General features: G+C 44.9%; 1 protein-coding gene across 5 annotated transcripts in view; it reads left to right on the forward strand.

Annotated features, from left to right (window-relative positions):
• LOC122938153 (aromatic-L-amino-acid decarboxylase-like) overlaps nucleotides 1-26,244 on the forward strand; it is a 270,020-nt gene extending 243,776 nt beyond the window's left edge. For all 5 annotated transcript variants that reach the window (XM_044293489.1, XM_044293491.1, XM_044293493.1 and 2 more), the window contains one exon: nucleotides 26,041-26,244. In XM_044293489.1, coding sequence (XP_044149424.1) covers nucleotides 26,041-26,244 — 204 coding nt within the window. The remainder of the gene's footprint in view (nucleotides 1-26,040) is intronic.
• The last annotated feature ends 1,170 nt before the right edge of the window (nucleotides 26,245-27,414 follow it).

Consider the following 27,414-nt stretch of genomic DNA (forward strand, 5'->3'; position numbering starts at 1 on the left):
CTGTGGGACAGCAAGCGACATGAGCTGTTTGAAGCTGTCTGTGTCCACCAGCCTAAATGACAGCATTTCATAGGCCAGTAGTTTAGAAATCCTGTTATTCAGGGCCAGGGATCGAGGGTGGCTAGGTGGGAATTTACGCTTTCTCTCAAATGCCGTGTGACATGGTTGAGATGCTTGGTGACGGAGGAGGTGGTGTTGGTGGTACATCCCCTGTTTGCTGGGCGGCAGGTGCCAACGTTCCTCCAGAGGCGGAGGAAGAGGCCGAGGCGGCTGCAGCAGAAGAGGCCGAGGCAGCAGCAGAAGAGGTAGCAGGGGGAGCCTGAGCGACTTCCTTGTTTTTAAGGTGTTTACTCCACTGCAGTTCATGCTTTGCATGCAGGTGCCTGGTCATGCAGGTTGTGCTAAGGTTCAGAACGTTAATGCCTCGCTTCAGGCTCTGATGGCACAGCGTGCAAACCACTCTGGTCTTGTCGTCAGCACATTGTTTGAAGAAGTGCCATGCCAGGGAACTCCTTGAAGCTGCCTTTGGGATGCTCGGTCCCAGATGGCGGCGGTCAGTAGCAGGTGGAGTCTCTTGGCGGCGGGTGTTCTGCTTTTGCCCACTGCTCCCTCTTTTGCTACGCTGTTGGCTCGGTCTCACCACTGCCTCTTCCTCCGAACTGTGAAAGTCAGTGGCACGACCTTCATTCCATGTGGGGTCTAGGACCTCATCGTCCCCTGCATAGTCTTCCACCCAGTCTTGATCCCTGACCTCCTGTTCAGTCTGCACACTGCAGAAAGACGCAGCAGTTGGCACCTGTGTTTCGTCATCATCAGAGACTTGCTGAGGTGGTATTCCCATGTCCTCATCATCAGGAAACATAAGTGGTTGTGCGTCAGTGCATTCTATGTCTTCCACCGCTGGGGAAGGGCTAGGTGGATGCCCTTGGGAAACCCTGCCAGCGGAGTCTTCAAACAGCATAAGAGACTGCTGCATAACTTGAGGCTGAGACGGTTTCCCTGGTATGCATGGGGGTGATGTGACAGACTGATGGGCTTGGTTTTCAGGTGCCATCTGTGCGCTTTCTGCAGAAGACTGGGTGGGAGATAATGTGAACGTGCTGGATCCACTGTCGGCCACCCAATTGACTAATGCCTGTACCTGCTCAGGCCTTACCATCCTTAGAACGGCATTGGGCCCCACCAAATATCGCTGTAAATTATGTCGGCTACTGGGACCTGAGGTAGTTGGTACACTAGGACGTGTGGCTGTGGCAGAACGGCCACGTCCTCTCCCAGCACCAGAGGGTCCACTAACACCACCACGACCATGTCCATGTCCGCGTCCCTTACTAGATGTTTTCCTCATTGTTACCGTTCACCACAATAAGAAAAATATTATTTGGCCCAATGTATTGAATTCAAATTCAGGTCTTTTTTTTTTACAGACACCTAACACTATCTGGCTATCTATTTAGGTACCGTATTACACTAATAAAGGCACAGCAGTAACGACAGATTTAGCTGAATATAAATTTGAGGCCTAGTATTTAGGTGCTGGATGACAGGTATACGTTTACGGACAGAATTAGACTTGGAATTGCACAGTAGCGTGTGTGTGAAGTTATTGAGAATAACCCTATCTGCACCTTAATTCTTATATACCCTTTTAGGGATAGATTTAAAGTAGGCCTGATACAGCAGAAACCACTAATTTAGAGAATTGCAAAATTGGGAATTGTATTTCAACCTAGAACAAAAACTGTGCTTTGACGGACACTAAATAACTTGAGCAGCCTCAGCAATAATGACAGATTTAGATGAATATAAATTTGAGGCCTAGTATTTAGGCGCTCGGTGACGGGTATACGTTTACACACAGAATTAGACTTGGAATTGCACAGTAGCGTGTGTGTGAAGTTGAGAATGACCCTATCTGCACCTTGAATCTTATATACCCTTTTAATGAATAGATTTAAAGTAGCCCTGATACAGCAGAAACCACTAATTTAGGAAATTGCTAAGTTGGGAATTGTATTTCAACCCTGAACAAAAATATATCCTTTGCCAGACAGCAGACAGTATTACAATTGGCTGGCCACAGCTGAAACACCAGATTTAGGGTACTGCTATTTTGGCAATTGTATTTCACCCCTCAATAAAATAGCAAGCACAGCCAAGCCCCTGATATAGGATATAGCCAAAAAATAACCACACTATTGATGGTTAAATGCACTTGGTGACAGCTTGACCCTGATGTAGGATATAGCCAAAAAATAACCACACCATTGATGGTTAAATGCACTTGGTGACAGCTTGACCCTGATGTAGGATATAGCCAAAAAATAACCACACTATTGAGGGTTAAATGCACTTGGTGACAGCTTGACCCTGATGTAGGATATAGCCAAAAAATAACCACATTGATGGTTAAATGTACTTGGTGGCAGCTTGTGCTGGCGCACCACAAGACACAAAATGGCTGCCGATCACCCCAGAAAAAAGTGAATGAAAAACGCTCTGGGCAGCCTAAAAACAGTGAGCAATTGAATAGCAGCAGTTCAATGATCCACAGCTGTAGATTGATCACTGAATTAAGTCTTTTGGAGTTAATCACTGCCTAATCTCGCCCTAACGTCGCAGCTGCAACCTCTCCCTACACTGATCAGAGCAGAGTGACGTGCGGCGCTACGTGACTCCAGCTTAAATAGAGGCTGGGTCACATGCTGCACTGGCCAATCAAAGCCATGCCAATAGTAGGCATGGCTGTGACGGCCTCTTGGGGCAAGTAGTATGACGCTTGTTGATTGGCTGCTTTGCAGCCTTTCAAAAAGCGCCCAAAAAGCGACGAACACCGAACCCAAACTTTTACTAAAATGTTCGGGTCTGTGTCACGGACACCCCAAAATTCGGTACGAAACCGAACTATACAGTTCGGATTCGCTCATCCCTAAAAGCAACCCATTCTTTCATAATCACTTCTTGGAGTTTGTCAGAATTAGTGGGTTTTTGTTTGTCCACCCGCCTCTTGAGGATTGACCACAAGTTCTCAATGGGATTAAGATCTGGGGAGTTTCCAGGCCATGGACCCAAAATGTCAACGTTTTGGTCCCTGAGCCATTTAGTTATCACTTTTGCTTTATGGCACGGTGCTCCATCGTGCTGGAAAATGCATTGTTCTTCACCAAACTGTTGTTGGATTGTTGGAAGAAGTTGCTGTTGGAGGGTGTTTTGGTACCATTCTTTATTCATGGCTGTGTTTTTGGGCAAAATTGTGAGTGAGCCCACTCCCTTGGATGAGAAGCAACCCCACACATGAATGGTCTCAGGATGCTTTACTGTTGGCATGACACAGGACTGATGGTAGCGCTCACCTTTTCTTCTCCGGACAAGCCTTTTTCCTGATGCCCCAAACAATCGGAAAGAGGCTTCATCGGAGAATATGACTTTGCCCCAGTCCTCAGCAGTCCATTCACCATATTTTCTGCAGAAGATCAATCTGCCCCTGGTGGTTTTTTTTGGAGAGAAGTGGCTTCTTTGCTGCCCTTCTTGACACCAGGCCATCTTCCAAAAGTGTTCACCTCACTGTGCATGCAGATGCGCTCACACCTGCCTGCTGCCATTCCGAGCAAGCTCTGCACTGGTGGCACTTCGATCCCGCAGCTGAATCCTCTGTAGGAGACTATCCTGGCGCTTGCTGGAATTTCTTGGACGCCCTGAAGCCTTAACAAGAATTGAACCTCTTTCCTTGAAGTTCTTGATGATCCTATAAATTGTTGATTGAGGTGCAATCTTAGTAGCCACAATATCCTTGCCTGTGAAGCCATTTTTATGCAACGCAATGATGGCTGCATGCGTTTCTTTGCAGGTCACCATGGTTAACAATGGAAGAACAATGATTTCAAGCATCACCCTCCTTTTAACAGGTCAAGTCTGCCATTTTAACCCAATCAGCCTGACATAATGATCTCCAGCCTTGTGCTCGTCAACATTCTCACCTGAGTTAACAAGACGATTACTGAAATGATCTCAGCAGATCCTTTAATGACAGCAATGAAAATCAGTGGAAAGTTTTTGGGGGGATTAAGTTAATTTCCATGGCAAAGGAGGACTATGTAATTCATCTGATCACTCTTCATAACATTCTGGAGTATATGCAAATTGCTATTATAAAAACTTAAGCAGCAACTTTTCCAATTTCCAATATTTATGTAATTCTCAAAACTTTTGGCCACGACTGTAGATGCCTGGTCATGCAGGTTGTAACATAGTACATAAGGCCGAAAAAGGACATTTGTCCATCCAGTTCGGCCTGTTATCCTGCAAGTTGATCCAGAGGAAGGCAAAAAAAAAAAACTGAGGTAGAAGCCAATTTTCCCCCACTTTAGGGGAATAAAAAATTCCTTCCCGACTCCAATCAGGCAATCTGAATAACTCCCTGGATCAACGACCCCTCTCTAGAAGCTATAGCCTGTAATATTATTACCCTCCAGAAATACATCCAGGCCCCTCTTGAATTACTTTATTGTACACTCCATCACCACCTCCTCAGGCAGAGAGTTCCATAGTCTCACTGCTCTTACCGTAAAGAATCATTTTCTATGTTTGTGTACAAACCTTCTTTCCTCCAGACGCAGAGGATGTCCCCTTGTCAGTCACAGTCCTGGGGATAAATAGATAATGGGATAGATCTCTGTACTGACCCCTGATATATTTATACATATTAATTAGATCTCCCCTCAGTCGTCTTTTTTCTAAAATGAATAACCCTAATTTTGATCATCTTTCAGGGTACTGTAGTTGCCCCATTCCAGTTATTACTTTAGTTGCCCTCCTCTGGACCTTCTCCAGCTCTGCTATGTCTGCCTTGTTTACAGGAGCCCAGAACTGTACACAGTACTCCATGTGTGGTCTGACTAGCGATTTGTAAAGTGGTAGGACTATGTTCTTATCACGGGCATCTATGCCCCTTCTGATGCAACCCATTATCTTATTGGCCTTGGCAGCAGCTGCCTGACACTGGTTTTTGCAGCTTAGTTTGCTGTTTATTAAAATTCCTAGATCCTTTTCCATGTGAGTGTTACCGAGTGTTTTACCATTTAGTATGCACGGGTGACTTGCATTATTCCTTCCCATGTGCATAACTTTTCATTTGTCAGTGTTAAACCTCATCTGCCACTTATCTGCCCAAGCCTCCAATCTATCCAGATCACTCTGTAGTAGTATACTGTCCTCTTCAGTGTAAATTACTTTACACAGTTTAGTGTCCTCTACGAAAATTGATACTTTACTATGCAAGCCTTCTACAAGATCATTAATAAATATATTGAAGAGAATAGGGCCCAATACTGACCCCTGGCGTACCCCACTAGTCTCAGTGACCCAATCTGAGTGTGTACTATTAATAACCACCCTTTGTTTTCTATCATTGAGCCAGTTACTTACCCAGATAGACGTTTTCTCCCAGTCCAAGCATTATCATTTTATATACTAACCTTTTATGTGGTACAGTGTCAAATGCTTTGGAGATGTCCAGATATACGACATCCATTAATTCGCCGCTGTCAAGTCTAAAACTTACCTCCTCATAGAAACTGATTAAATTAGTATGACATGACCGATCCCTCACGAAGCCATGCTGATATGGCGTTATTTGCTTATTTCTGTTGAGATGCTCTAATATAACATCTCTCAGAAAACCTTCAAACAGTTTACCCACAACAGATGTTAAACTTACCAGCCTATAGTTTCCAGGCTCTGTTTTTGGACCCTTTTTGAATATTGGCACCACATTTGCCATGCGCCAATCCTGTGGGACATTCCCTGTCAGTATAGAGTCTGCAAATATCAGAAATAAGGGTCTGGCTATGACATTACTTAATTCCCTTAGGATACGGGGGTGTATGCCATCCGGTCCTGGCGATTTGTCTATTTTAATCTTTTTAAGTCGCTGATTTACTTCTTCCTGGGTCAGACAGGACACTTTTTTTAATGGGGAATTTAATTTTACATTATGCATGTCATCTGACAGTTTATTTTCCTCAGTGAATACACTGGAGAAAAAAATATTTAACAGCTTTGCTTTCTCCTCGTCGCTCTCTGCGACTCCCTCCTCATTACTCTTTAAAGGGCCGACACCTTCAGATTTATACTTTTTAACATTTATATAATTGAAGAACATTTTAGGGTTAGTTTTACTCTTTGGCAATTAATCTCTCGGTCTCTAGTTTGGCTGTTTTTTTTATTAGTTTTTTACATGTTCTATTTTTTTTCCTTAGTTTTTCCGGGTCTTCCGTGCTACTCTTGTTTTAGTGATTTATGTGCTTTCTTTTTGTCATTCATTGCTTTCTTTACAGTTCTATTTATCCACATTGGTTTCTTTTTGTTCCTTAACCTTTTATTCCCGTACGGTATGTACCTCTCACAATGAGATTTTAGGATGTTTTTAAAAATATCCCATTTTGTGGCTGTATTTTTATTTTTGAGTATTTTTTCCCAGTTAGTTTGGCCTATGGCCTCTTAGTTGGCTAAATTTTAGCTTTTTTTGAAGTTTGGTATTTTTGTTCCTCCCTGTAGAAACACTCTTTTGAATGATAATTGGAAGGTTATTACTTTATGGTCACTATTTCCCAGGTGTCCCCCAACCAGCACGTCTGTTGTTCTGTCAGACCTATTGGTTTATACCAAGTCCAGTATGGCTGTCCCTCTAGTTGAACCAGTTGGGAGAGGTAATTCTTTGGTTATTGCCAAGAACCTGTTTCCCTTATGAGATATAAAAGTTTGTTTCCCAGTCTATATCTGGGTAGTTGAAGTCCCCCATAATAACCACCTCATTATGATTTGCCGCCGCCTCATCTATCTCGTTTAGTAGTAGATTTTCTGTGGACTCTGGTATATTAGGTGGTTTATAGTAAACTCCTATTAGTAATTTATTGTTTTTAGCGCCCTGTATCTCTACCCACAGTGACTCCACATGTTCATGTACCTCACTTATATCTTCACAGAGTGTGGGCTTTAGACAAGACTTTATGTAAAGGCAAACCCCTCCCCCTCTCCGGATTTGACGATCCTTTCTAAACACTGTAACCTTGTACATTAACTGCCTAGTCATGGCCATCATCCAGCCATGTCTCGGTTATTCCCACTATGTCATAGTTCTCCTCACACATAACTAATTCCAGCTCCCCAGTTTTTAGTCAGGCTTCTGCCATTAGTATACATACATTTGAGAGGTTTATGTATATTTTTTACCCTACACCTTTCCTTCTGAACTGTTCTAGTCCCTCTTTCCATTCCTCCCCCAGTCCCACTACATTGCCCCCGGTCTCTATCTGCCCTATCTTCCCCTCCTATAATGTAATTTTCCTCCCCAGTCCCTAGTTTAAACACTCCTCCAACCTTCTAGCCATCTTTCTCCCCAGCACAGCTGCCCCTTCCCCATTGAGGTGCAGCCCGTCCCTACGATAGAGCCAATAGAGAAGTCGGCCCAGTTCTCCAGGAATCCAAACCCCTCCTTCCTACACCAGTTCTTGAGCCACTTCTTAATCTCCCGCTGCCTTTCTTGTGTGGCTCGTCGTACAGGCAGTATTTTGGAAAATACTACCTTTGAGGTCCCTGCCCTAAGCTTTTGACCGAAATTCTGGCCTGCCCTGCTCTCCTGGTTCCCTGCTTACTGGAGCTGACATTCCCCTGACTGGCAGAGGAAGTGTCCAGCTGCAGCAGTGCCGTCCCTGGACTGACATCCCCCTCATCTGCCAAACGTGCAAACTTGTTAGGGTGTGTTGGATCAGGGCTAGCATCCCTGGCACTCTTCCCTCTACCCCGCTTTCTAACTGTTACCCAGCTAGCTACGTCATTTTCCTCAGCCTCCTCTGTCACTCTCCCCCTCGTCTACCCCAAAAGTGCTTGCTCGGTGAGAAGCAAACTCTTTTGCAAATTGTCAATGCCTCAGTGTTGCAACTTGCCCGTTTAGAGACTCTATTTGCGATTCCAAATGGGTAATTTGCTCACATCTTGAACAAAGATATACACCCTTGAACGGCAGTTCCAGGACTGCATACATCATGCAAAATGTGCACTGGACTGCGTTGTCAATTGTGCAACACATACTAAATAGGGATTACAACAGTAAAAAAGTAAAACAGTAAATATGATTTAGAATTAGACCCGGTCTGCCCTAGATGAAGGACTACCTAAAATTAAGCCAACAACACACAAGGAAATTATATCCAACCTTAGTTTCCAACTCCTTTTCTTTTTTTTTTTTTTTTACTCCACTTAATAAGAAGCCCACTTAGTAGAGCAAGCCTCAGGAAGAGCAAGCTCAGGGCGTTTAGTGGTTCAATTTATAGCACCTAGTTGCCCAGGCCACTCCCCTTAATCAAGCAGAGGAAAAAAATGGGTTTAAACGACAACACCCAGCAGATGAAAAAAAATTAGTTTTAAATGGCAGTACTAAAATGCAAAAACTTAACTTTCAAGGATCTCTGCTTCAAACCATACTCAGCCACCTACAATCACTCCCAAAATCATACTCTGCACTAGAACTCCTTTTTTTTTTTTTTTTTTTTTTAACTCCACTTAATAAGAAGCCCACTTAGTAGAGCAAGCCTAAGGTTCAGAATGTTAATGCCTCGCTTCAGGCTCTGATGGCACAGCATGCAAACAACTCGGGTCTTGTCGTCAGCACATTGTGTGAAGTGCCATGCCAAGGGAACTCTTTGAAGCTGCCTTTGGTGTGCTCTGTCCCTGTTGACGGTGGCCAGTAGCAGGCAAACTTTTTTGGCGACTGCTGCTCGGCTTTTGCACCGTGCTCCCGCTTTTGCTACGCTGTTGGCTCGGTCTCACCACTGCCTCTTCCTCCGAACTCTGAAAGTCAGTGCCACGACCTTCATTTCATGTGGGGTCTAGGACCTCATCATCCCCTGCATAGTCTTCCACCCAGTCTTCCTCCCTGACCTCCTTTTCGGTCTGCACACTGCAGAAAGACGCAGCAGTTGGCACCTGTGTTTCGTCCTCATCAGAGACGTGCTGAGGTGGTATTCCCATGTCCTCATCAGGAAACATAAGTGGTTGTGCGTCAGTGCATTCTATGTCTTCCGCTGGGGAAAGGCTAGATGGATGCCCTTGGGGAAACCCTGCCAGCAGAGTCTTCAAACAGCATAAGAGACTGCTGCATGACTTGAGGCTCAGACAGGTTCCCCGATATGCACGGGGGTGATGTGACGGACTGATGGGCATGGGTTTCAGGCGCCACCTGTGCGCTTTCTGCAGAAGACTGGGTGGAAGATAATGTGAACGTGCTAGATCCACTGTCGGCCACTTAATTGACTAGCGCCTGTACTTGCTCAGGCCTTACCATCCTTAGAACGGGATTAGGCCCGACCAAATATCGCTATAGATTCTGGCGGCTACTGGGACCTGAGGTAGTAGGTTCAGTAGGATGTGTAGCTTTGGCAGAACGGCCACGTCCTCTTCCTGCAGTAGAGGCTCCACCAACACCACGACCATGACTGCGTCCCTTATTAGATGTTTGCCTCATAGTTAGCGTTCACAAAGCAAAGTAAAAAAGTGGTTAAGTATGTTAAAAAATAATTAACCGCCAATATAAACCCTGATGTAGGGTATTGCACTATATTATTTTTTTTAACTCTATATGACAGCGGTATTTGTGGCCTAAATGTGACACTCACTTATGCACATCTTATCCCAGATGTGCAGTATATCAGAGGTTTTTTTCACCCCAGTAACCAAAAAGCCGTATTTCTGGCCTTAATGTGACAGTCACTTATGCTTGTCTAATCACAGATGTGCAGTATATTAGAGGGTTTTTTCACCCTAACCAAAAAGCTGTATTTCTGTCTTAAATGTGACAGTGACTTATGCACGTGTAATCCCAGATGTGCAGTATATTAGGGTTTTTTCACCCCAGTATGCCAAAGCTGTATTTCTAGACTTGCAGACATGCAGATAGCCTATGCTGGTGCACTATCGCTGCATAAAATGGCTGCCGATCATGTATTGATTTAGACTAACTGATGAAAAAAAAGTTTTTCAACAGTATTTGGCTCAGGGCAGGCTTAAAAAAATTGTGCACTGCACCCACAAAACACTTTTTCTGTAGATCGCTGAGTACATAAACTAGTTCTTGATAAGATTTCTCCCTGATCTCTCCCTCACAGCAGCTGCAGCCTCTCCCTACACTAATCCGAGCAGAGTGACGGGCGGCGCTACGTGACTCCAGCTTAAATAGAGGCTGGGTCACATGCTGCAGTTGGCCAATCACAGCCATGCCAATAGTGGGCATGGCTGTGATTGCCTTTTGGGGCAAGTAGTATGACGCTTGTTGATTGGCTGCTTTGCAGCTTTTCAAAAAGCGCCATAAAAATCGCTGGACCCGAACTTTTACGTAAATGTTCGGCTGCCGAAAACCCTAAAGTTCGGTACGAACCCGAATGTTACAGTTCGGGTTCGCTCAACTCTAGCGTCAATATTTCTTGTGGCCACCAGTATTTGCCAGCACTGTCTTCTCTCTTGGGCATGGAGTTCACTAGAGCTTCACAGGATGCCACTGGAATCCTCTTCCACTCCTCCATCATGGAGCTGGTGATCAGTTTTATCCTAATGCATCCTGAACGGATTTCTCTCCATTCAGAATGCATCAGGATGTCTTGAGTTCCGGAATGGAACGTTTTTTGGCCGGAGAAAATACCGCAGCATGCTGCGCTTTTTGCTCCGGCCCAAAATCCTGAAGACTTGCCGCAAGGCCGGATCCGGAATTAATGCTCATTAAAAGGCATTGATCCGGATCCGGCCTTAAGCTAAACGTCGTTTCGGCGCATTGCCGGATCCGACGTTTAGCTTTTTCTGAATGGTAACCATGGCTGCCGGGACGCTAAAGTCCTGGCAGCCATGGTAAAGTGTAGCGGGGGAGCAGCATACTTACCGTCCGTGCGGCTCCCGGGGCGCTCCAGAGTGACGTCAGGGTGCCCCAAGCGCATGGATCACGTGATCGCATGGCACGTCATCCATGCGCATGGGGCGCTCTGACGTCATTCTGGAGCGCCCCGGGAGCCGCACGGACTGTAAGTATACCGCTCCCCCGCTCCTACTATGGCAACCAGGACTTTAATAGCGTCCTGACTGCCATAGTAACACTGAACGCATGTTGAAGACGGATCCGTCTTCAAATGCTTTCAGTACACTTGCGTTTTTCCGGATCCGGCGTGTAATTCCGGCAAGTGGAGTACACGCCGGATCCGGACAACGCAAGTCTGAAAGAGGCCTTATATAAGCTGTACACTGACTAAGTTATATTGTATTAAAGTGTCATATCTTCAGTGTTGTCCTATGCAAAAATGTGAAGGGTGTATTCTGTATGTGTGTGTGTAAGTTCGCTAAGGGAATCTGCACTGTCGCATTTACAATCACAAAATTTTGTACAGCCACCTCCTGTGACTCAGGGAACGTAATAGACTATGTTTTTGAGTGGAAATTTTCACCACGCGTTTTCCCATTATTTGTCAAAAAATATGCTTAGTAACCTAACCACCAAATTATAGGAGCCATTGTCTGTTGTGGCAGTTACCCTGGATATTCATCAGGTTGCATATAGCAACCAATCACAGCTCAGCTTCCTTTTTGCTACAGATCATTAATATGGTAATCACCGTTAAGGAGACGGGGTACTATGGAGGTCACTAATAAAGGGGTTGCCGTTGTGGATGTCACTGTTAAAGGGGCAGGCACTGTGGAGGTCACTGTTGGGGTCCATTCACATGTCCTTTTATTGGTTATATATAGAATAGGGTCCCTATGTGTTTAGTTTTGATATAAAGAAGGTGATGATAACACAGGATACACAAAAAATAATAAAAAGGTGCACAGCCTTACCTACGGAGTAGTTGATGTTCGGCAGCACCTAAAGTAACCAGTGGTCCCACCGTTAGTGGGTTTGGGGTCCTCTGGCTACTGTTGATGTTCGAATAGCACTTGATAAGCTATAAATTAACGCAATTAGGGCTGGGCGGTGGTGTAAATGCATAGGAGGTACCTAGACAGCCCTAGATAGTGGGTACTATCATGGCCCTTACGTCCTAACCACGGAGCACCCGTTCTAATAAGAACGACCCCGTCCGGAACCTTACCCTTATTGCTACTTGGCCCTATTGTGCCCTAGTGTAGCTAATCCCTACATGCATGTTTCGTAAAAACACTCATCAGGGGCATATAGGCACACATAAAGGGGCAATAAAGCATATAGTGTCCGTCTTGATATAATGATCAACACAGTTATGCTTGATAGTGATTGACACAAATGATACCTTAAAGTGGTAATCTCTTGTCCAGACTCCACTTATGTATCTGGGCGCCTTGTTCACCTCATGGTATTGAGGCAATGGTGAAAGGATGGCCTGGTGATGGTCACGTCCTTCTCCTAAAGCGCCACGGTGTGTCCTGAGGCCGTGATGTAGCCTGCTTGCTGGACGCCGGGCGCTTCTATTTGAACATCAATCCGCCTCAGAAGGAGGCTTGGAGCGCAGCGTGATGACGTTGTGGTATATTCGCACGCATTCGCACGCATGCGCAAACATAATTTCGCCTCAAAAGGAGGCTTGGAGCGCAGCGTGATGACGTCGTGGCATATTCACGCGCATTCGCACGCATGCGCAAAACAATGTACTTAGTACAGCTAGTGTCCTCTCAGATAGAGGCTCGATGCGCAGCGTGGCGACGTCAGCGGACCTGCCGGCGCCGCCGCGCATGCGCTGTCTATGCTGTAAGTGGAGAACACACATACCAGCACGTTGAGGAAGAGTTACGTCATTCCTACTGGCCTGGAATTACGTCATCGGCCCGAGACGGATCCATTCCTATGGCCAGTGTTTTTGTGGGTTGCCTAGTAACCGGGACATTGTGAGGCAGCCATTATCATGACACCGTCTATAGCAAATACAGTGTATTTAAAAGTGGCATTTTATGCAATATTATAAAAATAAAGGTTTCTGGTCGGTATGGTTCGGACACGCACGCAGGGGTCGCAGCACCCAGTTTAGCAATTCCTCTCTATGGGGAGATGATCCTTTACAGGATCCTCAACAGTCATTAATAACATTTTTATTTTTTGTCCTACGGGTGATCTTAATTCTTTTTAGTGGCATGTTTTTGAGTTTTAAATTGGCATGCATATTCGATATCGTGTATTTGGGGTTTAGAGTGAGCTTCTCATGTTAGTATATGGGGCTTATATAGTGGTTGTCAAATAAAACATCCAAAGCATAGTTGCTCATTTAACCCTTTCGGGGCTGCGGTACGTAGGGTATGGATCCAACGTGCTTCGTGTTGCAGGAGCACGCGATCCCAGTCCCCTCCCCTCAGTGGTGGGGCCACGACCTCGATGCCCATAGCTTTAATACTTCGGGGGTCTCCATGATGGTATTCATGTACATGGCGTGATACTGCTGTATCTCTTTTGTTGTTAATATCCCCCAGATGTTCGCCAATGCGTCGGCGTAGTTCGCGCTTAGTTTTGCCAATGTACTCCAAGGGGCATTCGCAGGTGATTCTATAGATGACTCCCTTAGTGCGGCAATTTATGAAGTCATTGATCTTAAAGGTCCTCTGTAAATTAATGCTAACAAACTCTTTGCCTGTTTGTACCGTATTGCATGCTATGCAGCCACTACACCTGAAACATCCTAGTGGTCTACGATCCAACCAAGTGCCCTTTGTAGTTGGATTGTGATGGCTATGTACCAAGAAGTCTTTGAGGCTGTTCCCCCTCCTAAAGGTTATCTGGGGATAGTCAAAAATCCTTTCCTTGATATCTGGATCCATCATTAGGATGGGCCAGTGTTTTTGAAATATATTTCTGACGTTACTGGCTGCCTCATCAAAAGTTCCAATTACTCTGATCTTCTGTCTAGTATCTGGAGGTTTGTTTTTGGGGACCAGTAATTCAGTGCGGGATGCCGCAAGTGCCTGTTGGTATGCTGACTTCAATACTGAATCGGGGTAACCCCTGGAGAGGAATCTATTAAAGCTATGGGCAGGAAAGTATTAAAGCTATGGGCATCGAGGTCGTGGCCCCACCACTGAGGGGAGGGGACTGGGATCGCGTGCTCCTACAACACGAAGCACGTTGGATCCATACCCTACGTACCGCAGCCCCGAAAGGGTTAAATGAGCAACTATGCTTTGGATGTTTTATTTGACAACCACTATATAAGCCCCATATACTAACATGAGAAGCTCACTCTAAACCCCAAATACACGATATCGAATATGCATGCCAATTTAAAACTCAAAAACATGCCACTAAAAAGAATTAAGATCACCCGTAGGACAAAAAATAAAAATGTTATTAATGACTGTTGAGGATCCTGTAAAGGATCATCTCCCCATAGAGAGGAATTGCTAAACTGGGTGCTGCGACCCCTGCGTGCGTGTCCGAACCATACCGACCAGAAACCTTTATTTTTATAATATTGCATAAAATGCCACTTTTAAATACACCGTATTTGCTATAGACGGTGTCATGATAATGGCTGCCTCACAATGTCCCGGTTACTAGGCAACCCACAAAAACACTGGCCATAGGAATGGATCCGTCTCGGGCCGATGACGTAATTCCAGGCCAGTAGGAATGACGTAACTCTTCCTCAACGTGCTGGTATGTGTGTTCTCCACTTACAGCATAGACAGCGCATGCGCGGCGGCGCCGGCAGGTCCGCTGACGTCGCCACGCTGCGCATCGAGCCTCTACCTGAGAGGACACTAGCTGTACTAAGTACATTGTTTTGCGCATGCGTGCGAATGCGCGTGAATATGCCACGACGTCATCACGCTGCACTCCAAGCCTCCTTTTGAGGCGAAATTATGTTTGCGCATGCGTGCGAATGCGTGCGAATATACCACAACGTCATCACGCTGCGCTCCAAGCCTCCTTCTGAGGCGGATTGATGTTCAAATAGAAGCGCCCGGCATCCAGCAAGCAGGCTACATCACGGCCTCAGGACACACCGTGGCGCTTTAGGAGAAGGACGTGACCATCACCAGGCCATCCTTTCACCATTGCCTCAATACCATGAGGTGAACAAGGCGCCCAGATACATAAGTGGAGTCTGGACAAGAGATTACCACTTTAAGGTATCATTTGTGTCAATCACTATCAAGCATAACTGTGTTGATCATTATATCAAGACGGACACTATATGCTTTATTGCCCCTTTATGTGTGCCTATATGCCCCTGATGAGTGTTTTTACGAAACATGCATGTAGGGATTAGCTACACTAGGGCACAATAGGGCCAAGTAGCAATAAGGGTAAGGTTCCGGACGGGGTCGTTCTTATTAGAACGGGTGCTCCGTGGTTAGGACGTAAGGGCCATGATAGTACCCACTATCTAGGGCTGTCTAGGTACCTCCTATGCATTTACACCACCGCCCAGCCCTAATTGCGTTAATTTATAGCTTATCAAGTGCTATTCGAACATCAACAGTAGCCAGAGGACCCCAAACCCACTAACGGTGGGACCACTGGTTACTTTAGGTGCTGCCGAACATCAACTACTCCGTAGGTAAGGCTGTGCACCTTTTTATTATTTTTTGTGTATCCTGTGTTATCATCACCTTCTTTATATCAAAACTAAACACATAGGGACCCTATTCTATATATAACCAATAAAAGTTAAATTTTAATTATAAATCACCATTTCCAATCCATATACCTAAACTAAAAACTCGGTGATTCAAATCATCAATTAAATATATAGCTCCCCATCACTCCCATTCACATGTCCGTAGAGTATTGCGGATCCGCAATACATCCGGGCGGCACCCCCATAGAACTGCTTATTTTTGTCCGCAATTGCGGACAAGAATAGGACATGTTCTATTTTTTCCCAGAGCTGCTCCGGAAATGCGGATGTGGACAGCACACTGTGTGCTGTCTGCATCCATTCCTGCCCCATAGAGAATGAATGGGTCCGCACCCGTTCCAGATAATTGCAGAAACAGGTGCGGACACATTCTACGAACGTGTGAATGGACCCGTAAGTGGGCAGGGGACTCTGAAGGCCACTATTAAAGGGGTAAGTGGAGGTCACAGTTAGAGGGACTGTAACCTATGAAGGTCAGTGTTAAGGGGGGTACTTTAGAGGTCACTGTCAAGGGGGTGGGGTGCCGTGGAACTCAATGTTAAAGGAGCAGCCTGAGCTGTGGATCCTTGGGGATCTGTCAGCTTTAAACTGCCAGAAGCCAAAACGGCGCTTTTTAATTAGGTGAAAGAAGGAGAGCAAGCAGGCACACTCTAATTTGGGTCACTAAATTAATTTATTTATATAAAATGGTTGTAAGGTATATTTAAAAATGTTCAATAAAATATGGAGATGGGTGGATTATCCTTCAATGGTTGCCAGCTGGTAGGGAAGAAGGTGTGGGAATTTGTAGGTATGGATATGAAATATGCGCTATGAAGATGATGCGCTGGGAGATGTAATTATATGGATAAAACTTTATGAATAAAATTGTGTGCGCTAGAGAAAATGATGCGCTAGGAAAACAAAATAATATAACAAAATAATGATGGTAGTAGCAATGTCCTTATGGGTAGATAAGACTATCCATAAAAAAATAAAAAAATAAAAAATATATAAATAAAATAAATAGTCCGTAGTTTTGGAATAGTCTGTATAGCTCCTTGATCTAAGGTAGTCTTATTGTTTTATAATATTATTCTCTAGATGATTAAAAGATTGGAAAAATACGCCTTAGGATCCGTGTTATTCCAGGGTACGTGGTGTGACTCAATTATATAGGTCAATTGTGATTCATACAGCCGCAGACATATGCATATGTATATTGTATCCTAGGTTGCTATAATATTTATGCGGTACTGTGGGATTAAGGGGTGCTCTGTGCCTGGGTGCGGCGTCCCGCACTTTCTCTGGCTGCAGAGGTCACTTACCCTTCACCCAGCGTAGTATTCGGTCCTTTAGCGGTCCTCTAGCGGTGATTTGTTCTCCCTCGGCGGCTGTCCTGGATCGGCGGTGTAGCTCGTGTTGCTAGGGACGCCGGGAGGCGTGGTTCGCGCGTCTGAGGTGACGTAGGTTGTCACGTCACCTCACAGACGAGCGACACGAGCGACACCGCCGATCCAGGACAGCCGCCGAGGGAGAACAAATCACCGCTAAAGGACCGAATACTACGCTGGGTGAAGGGAAAGTGACCTCTGCAGCCAGAGAAAGTGCGGGACGCCGCACCCAGGCCCAGAGCACCCCTTAATCCCACAGTACCACATAATAAATATTATAGCAACCTAGGATACAATATGCATATGTCTGCGGCTGTATGAATCACAATTGACCTATATAATTGAGTCACACCACGTACCCTCTATGGAATAACACGGATCCTAAGGCGTATTTTTCCAATCTTTTAATCATCTAGAGAATAATATTATAAAACAATAAGACTACCTTAGATCAAGGAGCTATACAGACTATTCCAAAACTACGGACTATTTCTTTTATTTATATATTTTTTCTTTTTTATGGATAGTCTTATCTACCCATAAGGACATTGCTACTACCATCATTATTTTGTTTTGTTTTGTTTTCCTAGCGCATCATTTTCTCTAGCGCACACAATTTTATTCATAAAATGTTATCCATATAATTACATCTCCCAGCGCATCATCTTCATAGCGCATATTTCCATAGCATCATCACGACGGCATACAAGGAGATTGACCCCTGACCTCTGTAGGGGCAGGAACAGAGAAAGGTTAAATACCCTCCTCCCACCACCAACACCAGTGTTTCCTGTCCCTACAGAGGACAGGGCAGAGAAAGGTCTCCCTGTATGCAGGGAGATGAAGCTTGGAATTCAGCGTGGATACCTTAAGAAATCGCCGGCATCCTGCATGGCGTCCCCCTGCCCTCCCGCGGTCCAGTACTAACGCTGGGCAGGGGTGTGGGGCTCTACCTCGTCCCGATTTTCGGGGCCTGTTCCCTGGCGCAGTCTCCCTTCCGGCATCATCGCGGCAGCTGGGTGCGCGCCGGCGCATTGGGCGCATATGTTTGACGTCACGGCCGGCGACCCGGAAGTGACGTCAGTGGCGGCAGCGTGGAGCTTAATTTAAAAACCGAGGCCTGCTCCGGACAAACGCTCCCAGGATCGGTCCCCCACGGTGCGGAACCCTTACCTTTCGGAAGAGGCGACCATGTCGGTACCGGAGCGGTCCCCCAGAGCTGAGCCGCCGCCAGCACTTCTAACTGTGAGTCCCCTTCGGGGGTATTTATGAATGGGTCAGGGAGTCTGTTGATCCCCCTCTCCCACGATGATATTAGGGGGGGGGAGGAGGAGCGGGCTCTTGCTACATGCTCAGTGCAGCTACGGCAGGGCGCAGGCTCCTACATCCACCCCGCCCCCCCCCCTCCCCCCACCCTCCTCTTGGTGGGCCATATCCCTTATACTTGCCGTTTCATCTCTTTTAGGCAAAAGAAACCCCGAAAAAGATGGGGAAGTCACTCAAATGTGTCTCCTGCTCTAGTAGACTCCCTGACGGCTACCCCAAAAAACTGTGCAAGCCTTGTATCTCAAATATCGTACGGGATGAGGCACCCTCCCTAAAAGAGGAGTTAAAAACTATGATTCAGGAGGAGATCCGTTCATCCCTGGCCCACCTGTCCGCTAATCCCCCCGATTTGCCGCAACCAAAGAAGAAGCGGGCTAGATCCCCATCCCCCTCTGATATAGAAGTCGTTGCGGAGGAAAGTGCCCACTCTGTTAAGTCTTGGGAGGAGGGGGAGAGAGTCTCTGACTCAGAAGACGATGGACGTAGATATTATTTTTCTACGGAAGAAATGTCCGACCTTCTGAAGGCTGTAAGGTCGACCATGGGTGTGGAGGAGGTACAACGTACCCATTCGGTACAAGAGGAGATGTTTGGGGGCCTGAGGGTTAAGAAGACCCGTGTGTTTCCCATCAATGAAAGCATTAGGGATATGATCCTTGATGAGTGGACAGACCCAGAAAAACGACTGGGAGTCCCGGCAACGTTCAAAAATAGGTTGCTATTTGATCCGGAGGAATCTAAAATTTTCAATGAAATTCCCAAGATTGATGTACAGGTGGCCAAAGTGAACAAAAAGACGTCCCTTCCATTCGAGGATGCCTCCCAACTCAAAGATTCAATGGATCGTAAGGCGGACAGTCTCCTCAGGAAATCCTGGGAGGCGGCCATGTTTAACGTTAAAACCAATATTGCGGCTACTTCAGTCGCCCGGTCCATGTATCTTTGGTTGGGAGAGTTTGAAACTCATATTAAAGACAGAGCGTCTAGGGAGCAGATTCTGGAGTCTCTCCCCCTTTTAAAGTCGGCCACGGCTTTCCTGGCGGATGCCTCTGCCGAATCAGTTCGGTTCTCCGCCAGAGATGCAGCACTCTCCAATGCAGCTAGGAGAGCCCTCTGGATGAAGTGTTGGTCGGGGGATAAGACATCTAAGTTAAAGCTTTGCTCCATCCCCTTTTCCGGAGAATACGTGTTTGGCCCGGTGCTAGATAAGATCCTAGAGAAGGCCGCGGATAAGAAGAAGGGGTTTCCGGAAGATCGCCCTTCCAAACGTCGGTATCCTTTTCGCCCCCCCTCGGGTCAAGAAAGGAGCTACAGGGGAAAAGGGAAATCAGGGCGTTGGAGTTACCCAAAAGGAGGAAGAGGAAGAGGTCAGTCCTTCTCCCAGCAGAAACCTTCAGATAAGCAATGACGCCGGAGTGGGGGGAAGACTCTCAAGATTCCTGGGATCATGGGAATCCATCTCCCAGAACCCCTGGATTTCCAAGGTAGTCGGTACAGGCTATCAGATAGAGTGGTCTTCAAGACCCCCAAACAAATTTTCTCTGACACGGTTCCAAACGAACCTTTGGCAAGGAGTCCAGAAACTTCTTCAGATGAATGTAATCTCTCCGGTCCCACCTCTAGAAAGAGGCAAGGGGTTTTATTCAACTTTATTTTTAATCAGAAAAAAAGAAGGTACCTTTCGGACGATCATAAACCTGAAACCTCTAAACAAGTTCATCCGTTATCAGAAATTCAGGATGGAGACCCTAACATCTACAATCCCTCTATTAAGCAAAGACGTCTTCATGTGCACTATAGACCTGCGAGACGCTTATTACCATATTCCCATTCACGCCAGCTCCCAGTGTTTTCTCCGGTTTGCAATCCAGGATATATCAGGAAACGTCCATCACTACCAGTTCAGAGCCCTTCCCTTCGGGATTTCGTCTGCCCCGAGAATATTTACCAAAGTGGTGGTAGAGATGGTTGCCTTCGCCCGAAGACAGGGACTCATGATAATCCCCTATTTGGACGATTTCCTTCTGGTCAGCGAAAGTCGCAACCAAACCAATTCAAATCTGAAGGTCTTTCTCTCCATCCTAGACGACCTGGGGTGGATCGTAAACGAGGAAAAGTCCGTCCTCACCCCCTCAAGGGAAGTTCGTTTCTTAGGTATGATCCTGGACTCCCGAAAGCAAGCAGTGTTCCTACCTCGGGACAAAATATCAGTTCTCCAACAAAAGGTCAGGTCCTTTCAAAAGAGAAGATCTTGCTCTATCAGAGAGGCGATGAGCATGCTGGGTCTGCTGACATCTTGTATTCCGGCAGTCCCCTGGTGTCAAATACACTTCAGACCCCTTCAGTCCTGGATACTGAGTGTCTGGAACAGGTGCCAATCCTCTCTAGATCGCCAAGTAAATCCTCCATCTCGGATTCTGCAGTCCCTAAATTGGTGGAAAAACCACGAGAACCTATCCCGGGGAAATCCCTGGCAGAAGACTCCCCAGTTGCAGGTAATAACAGACGCAAGTCTGTCCGGCTGGGGCGCAAAGGTCGGGGACCGTATATTTCAGGGCACTTGGCCAGATTCGATCAGATCCCAATCATCGAATTTCAGGGAGCTGAGAGCAGTCTGGGAAGCATTGAGGGCGGCAGAGGAGATGTTGTGTCATCATCATATAAAGGTGCTATCGGACAACACTACAGCCATTGCCTACCTCTCCCATCAGGGGGGAACCCGGTCCGTAACCCTTCAGGCGCTGGCAACAAAGATCTTTGCCTGGGCAGAACAGAAGGTGGCCTCTGTATCGGCAGTTCACCTGAGGGGGATACTAAATCAAGAAGCAGATTTTCTCAGCCGCCACAGGATCGATCACACAGAGTGGTCTCTAAGTCCAGAAGTCTTCAGGTTAGTGGTAAGGAAATGGGGGTTGCCCGACGTAGATCTGTTCGCCACCAGGGCCAACTCAAAAGTGGAAACATTCTGTTCCCTAAACCCCAGGGACAGGCCTCATACATTAGACGCCTTCGCCATCCGTTGGCATTGGAATCTATGCTATGCCTTCCCTCCACTTCCTCTAATCCCGAAGGTGGTGCAGAAAGTTCTCCAGGACAAGGCCACGGTGATTGTGATCGCTCCCCTGTGGCCAAAGAGAAGTTGGTTCTCATCTCTCCAGAGACTTTCTCTACAGGATCCATGGCCCCTTCCGGTACGGGAGGACCTACTCCAGCAGGGCCCAGTTCTGCACCCAAACCCGCAGTTTCTGAAATTAGCAGCTTGGATCCTGAGTCCCAAACCCTGAAACTTCAGGGACTATCAAACGAAGTTATTGCTACTCTGAAAGCTTCCAGGAAGAAGGTAACGTCAGCAATCTACCTTAAGATCTGGAGACGTTTTTGTTCTTGGAGTGGGGATGAATCGCCACATTTACATAAACCTAACATCCAAAGAATACTGGACTTCCTACAGCGAGGTCTAGATCTGGGACTTAGGCCCTCTACCTTGAAGGTCCAGATCTCAGCCCTGGCTTGTTTTTTTGACCAAGATATAGCCGGTCATCGTTGGATCAAAAGATTCATCAAGGCAGCGACGAGGCTCCGCCCAACGATCACCGCTCGCGTCCCTTCCTGGGATCTGAACATCGTTCTTACAGGCCTTACCTTACCGCCCTTTGAACCCATGTCTGACTGTCCTATAAAATTATGGTCCTTGAAAACTACCTTCTTGATTGCGATAACTTCGGCCCGCAGAGTAGGAGAATTGCAAGCCCTATCGATCAGGGAACCCTACCTCCGTATTCTAGATGATAGATTAATTCTCCGTCTGGATCCTGGTTTTCTCCCCAAAGTGGTATCAAATTTTCATCGGAGCCAGGAAGTTACCCTACCTTCCTTCTGTCAACACCCTGCTAATGACAAAGAAGCCACATTTCACTCTCTGGATGTTAGACGGGCAGTCTTAAACTATATCACTGTGACGGAAAAGTTTAGGAAGTCGGACAGCCTACTAGTTCTCTTCGGAGGAAGACTTAAGGGCCAGAAAGCCTCCCGGTCATCTATAGCCAGATGGCTCAAAGAAACTATTAGTTTTTGTTATCAATTACAAAATCTTACATGTCCAGTCCACATTAGGGCCCATTCCACCCGGGCCATGTCCTCCTCTCAGGCTGAGAGAGCTGGGGCTTCCCTGGAGGAAATCTGTCATGCTGCCACTTGGTCCAGCATTCATACCTTTATAAAGCACTATCGCCTGGATCTTTCCAGATCATCTGATCTGTCCTTTGGGCGGAAAGTCCTCCAGGCTGTAGCCCCCCCTTGACTGATATATTTTTTATATCTCCTTGTATGCCGTCGTGATGATGCTATGGAAAGACCGGAATTAGACTTACCGGTAATTCTGTTTCCATGAGATCATCACGACGGCACGTTATTCCCTCCCTTGATTCAAATTATTTGACCTACCCAGGTCTCTAGAAGGTATGGAGTAATACCTTTTTTCTTGTTTTTACTGTTCTCCACCACCGGGTTGCTCTGTGTGATTTTGGAAACACTGGTGTAGGTGGTGGGAGGAGGGTATTTAACCTTTCTCTGTTCCTGCCCCTACAGAGGTCAGGGGTCAATCTCCTTGTATGCCGTCGTGATGATCTCATGGAAACAGAATTACCGGTAAGTCTAATTCCGGTCTTTCATATCCATACCTACAAATTCCCACACCTTCTTCCCTACCAGCTGGCAACCATTGAAGGATAATCCACCCATCTCCATATTTTATTGAACATTTTTAAATATACCTTACAACCATTTTATATAAATAAATTAATTTAGTGACCCAAATAAGAGTGTGTCTGCTTGCTCTTTCTTTCACATTATCTACTCCTGACTGGGTGAGTCAGTTTTAGCAGCTCTGCACCTCGATCATTGTCCTGAGCGGTAGAGCCGTCTATTCCATAAATGTATGCATTTTGTCTTTCCTATTTTTGTAAGTGTCTCTTGAGATGAATAAAGAGAACATTTTTCAATAAAAAAATATATAAAATAAATATGATCGCAAAGACAAACAATGAAGCTGTAAAATAATACCCTAAATATGCCACACCAGCACAGTACAACTTAAAGGGTTTCTACCATCAGAATTACTGTTATGTAGCTGACTGACATTAGCGATGTGCTAATGTCAGCACTACATAAGTGTGTTTTTTACATTTGTCCCTGCAGCCGTTCTGCTAAAATATACACTTTTAAAATATGCTAATGAGCATCTAGATGCTATGTGGGCGTAGATTCAGCACCTAGAGGCTCGGTCTGCTCACCCTTTATCCCGCCCAGGTCCTCCGTTTTGCCCGCCCAGCTCCTCTTGATTGATGTCCAAGTTCCATGCATCGTTGGGGAAATCCCGTGCCTGCGCCGTTCACTTCTGTATTCGATGCAGGCGCAGTGAGTGAAAGCCGCGCTCCTGGTGCCGGCTTCCTCACTGTGACTTAGTCGGGGCAGGCGCAGTCAGGAAGCCGGCACCAGGAGCACGGCCTTCACTGCCTGCGCCGAATACAGAAGTGGTACCCTTTAAATGTATCTATCACAAAATGTCAATGCTATACTTTTAACAAGCAGACCAATGATTTATATACCAGGAGAAACTTAGGATCTTCTGTTTACCAAACAGGCCATAATAAAAAAACACGGATTAATATAGGAAAACTAAATCTTATCCCTGTTTCCATATGACCAATCAAAAATATGATATTAATACAACAAAATATCCAGCTTGGCAATCAGACTTTGGAAAATAACTTTCCAAGGGTTAGTCCTCTTTTCAAATGTCAGATCTTCCATTAACAATATGCAGCTTTGCTAAGAGAATAATCAGCATTATGGAGGTGCCCAACACTATATATTCCCACAGTATTTGGACTTTTGGCTATATACCGAGAGAAATATCTTAAGATCACGAGCAGTAAGCACGGTATAAGTTACCGGGTCAGAGGTAGACCGTTTCAGATGGGACCAGTTCTCAAGAACTTTCCTAGTAGCCAAAAAATCCTTTTGAGTTTTTCTTTAGATTTTTGTGAGTTTGTTTGTGAGCTGATGCTCTGCACACAAGTAATTAATCCCACCTTATCTAAGAATTCTGGATTAGGGATTTCCAATCTGGTAAGGTGGGTGTCTTCATATGCTAATAACTCAATGATGTCATATTAACCCTTGATATGGTATAAAACATATGGTAAAATAATATAATATTGTCCATCTGCTTTCAGATGGCACTTTTGTACTGCAGATGAATATCACAACCTTAAACACGAATTCCAAATACCTAATACGTTCACATGACCGTCTTAACCTCTCCAATATACATCATTAAGGAAGGTCTCTTCCTGACACTTTTAATTACTCATAACCTAGACTTCCTGGGAGTCACTGTCTTCTCCTATCTTTTTGAATATATGTTAATGGTACAATGGCCTTGTTACTCGGCATCGGGACTTGTATACTTTACTTGTCCACATGGATGAATAACTACCATCTGAAATAACATTTAACTCTTCTCAGAAATCCAATTACCAGAAACTTACTAAAGTGTTTCTGCATATTCTACAGGATACACTCCAAATGACACATAAATGGTACAATATATATCGATACATTGTTACACCTAAATAACACATTATATGAATCATTGGTTAAAATATGTTGCAAATATAAATATACCATACAGAAATATATAGAATATAATTATAATTCTATGAATTGGACCCCACACAGCAGATGTGTCTTAAAGATATACATTCTTATCTTTTTATGGCTTAGCCATGAAACAACATTGTTCCCTTCAGACAGACATGTCTGGAGAAACCAGTATAATCCCATAGATAAACATATCTTTTAGCAATAACTTTTTAAAATACAATGTTCGTTCATATTCAGAATGATTCTTATATAAACTGAACTTGCCATCAACTCATCTTGGCCTCTTCAGCCACATAACAGAACTTTGGTTCAAGCTGATTTCCTCTTAAAGGCAATGAGCATTCATTTGGCTATAATATCATCAGATAATACTGTACATTCATGAAAATGCACAACATGGCATGCAGAAGAAATGTGTACTAGACTTTCATCTTCCCTCCTTTCTGCATTGTCCTGCACTTTGCATATAGCATGCTTTGTCTTGATTTCAGCAGATGTGTAGCTCCCAATGATAATATCTCTAGAGTCTAAAGTGTGGGCTCTGTATAAGGCTGGGTTCACATGGGCGAGATTTTCACACGGGTGCAATGCGTGAGGTGAACGTATTGCACTCGCATTGAATCCGGACCCATTCACTTCTATAGGGCTGTGCACATGAGCGGTGATTTTCACGCATCACTTGTGCGTTGATCGCAGCATGCTCTATATTGTGCGTTTATCATAGAAGTGATGGGGGCTGCGTGAAAATCGCAAGCAAGTGCGGTGCGATTTTCACGCATGGTTGCTAAGATGACAGCCTATTCACTGTATTGTTTTTCCTTATAACATGGTTATAAGGGAAAATAATAGCATTCTTTAATACAGAATGATTAGTAGGTCAATTGAGGGTAAAAAAATAAATAAAAAATAATTAACTCACCACCTCCTTCTCTTGATTGCATAGTTGCCGATCTCTTCTTCTTTAATCAGATTTGGTTGATTGAATTAAATATATAACAAACCTTGAGCTTTTTCAACCAATTGTTTTCTTTATTTAGGGATCGAACACATTGAACAAATCGCTTCTTCAAAAGATAAATACTTTAAAGAAAATACATTTAGTCCCATCCTGTTTAGGAGAGAAGTTTATTCTACGGTTTGCTGTATGTGTCCGAACGCTTGAATCTAATCACGTTGCGTTTGCCTGGAAGCACATTGAAGAACTGGCCACTGAAGTCCTAAAGGAAGGGGAAAAACAATAACTTTATGGTAAGAGTTTGGTCTTTTATGATGATCTTCTATGTGTTTAAATCGAGTCATCTGAAATATTAAATTCTCCTTAGAGACACGTTATGTAGCCAAAAGTAGCTGATACGTGACCATTAAATTCATATAAGCTTACTGGGCATCCCATTCCAAAAGCATATGCCTTAACATGGAATTCATTGCCTTCTGTCACTGTAACAGCCGACATTCTTCTGGGAAAAGTGTGTTCGTGGGGGGCATTTGTGCCCATCTAGCCCAAAAATAATTTCAGACACTGATGGGCAAAAAGGTCTGGCTTACATCAGAGGTTGCAATTCATCCCAAAGGCATTTAATGTGGTTGATTAGATCTCTGTGCAGTTCACTTGAGTTTCTCATACCAGAACAGGAAAGTGATTTCCCCAAACTATTGCCACAAGGGTGGGTTCACATCATGTTTTATTATGCCTCTATTTGACATATAAGGTACAAAATAAAATATACAAAAATGCAGCACACCACGTTCTTGTATCCTGCAGTAAAAAAAAGTATGTGTGTATGTACCCAATTTTTAGGGACCACTACAGCTCTGAAGTGACTTTGCGAGGCTTACATAATAGAAACCACCTAAAAATGACCCCATTCTATAAACTACACCCCTCAAGGTATTCAAAACTGATTTGACAAACTTCGTTAACCCTTTAGGTGTTGCACAAGAGTTATTGGCAAATGGGGATGAAATTTGAGAATTTCATTTTTTTGCCTAATTTTCAATTTTAACCCATTTTTTCCAGTAACAAAGCAAGGGTTAACAGCCAAACAAGACTGTATCTTTATTGCCCTGACTCTGCCGTTTACAGAAACACCCCATATGTGGCCGTAAACTACTGTACGGCCACACAGCGGGGCGTAGACTGAAAGGTGCGTCGTTTGGTTTTTGGAAGGCAGGTTTTGCTGGACTGTTTTTTTTATACACAATGTTCCATTTGAAGCCCCCCTGATGCACCCCTAGAGTAGAAACTCCATAAAAGTGACCCCATCTAAGAAACTACACCCCTCAAGGTATTCAAAAATCGATTTTACAAACTTTGTTAACCCTTTAGGTGTTGCCCAAGATTTAATGGAAAATAGAGATACAATTTCAAAATTTCACATTTTTGGCAGATTTTCCATTTTAATATTTTTTTT

The sequence above is a fragment of the Bufo gargarizans genome, chromosome 5 (assembly GCF_014858855.1).
Source record: "Bufo gargarizans isolate SCDJY-AF-19 chromosome 5, ASM1485885v1, whole genome shotgun sequence".
NCBI classification, from domain to species: domain Eukaryota; kingdom Metazoa; phylum Chordata; class Amphibia; order Anura; family Bufonidae; genus Bufo; species Bufo gargarizans.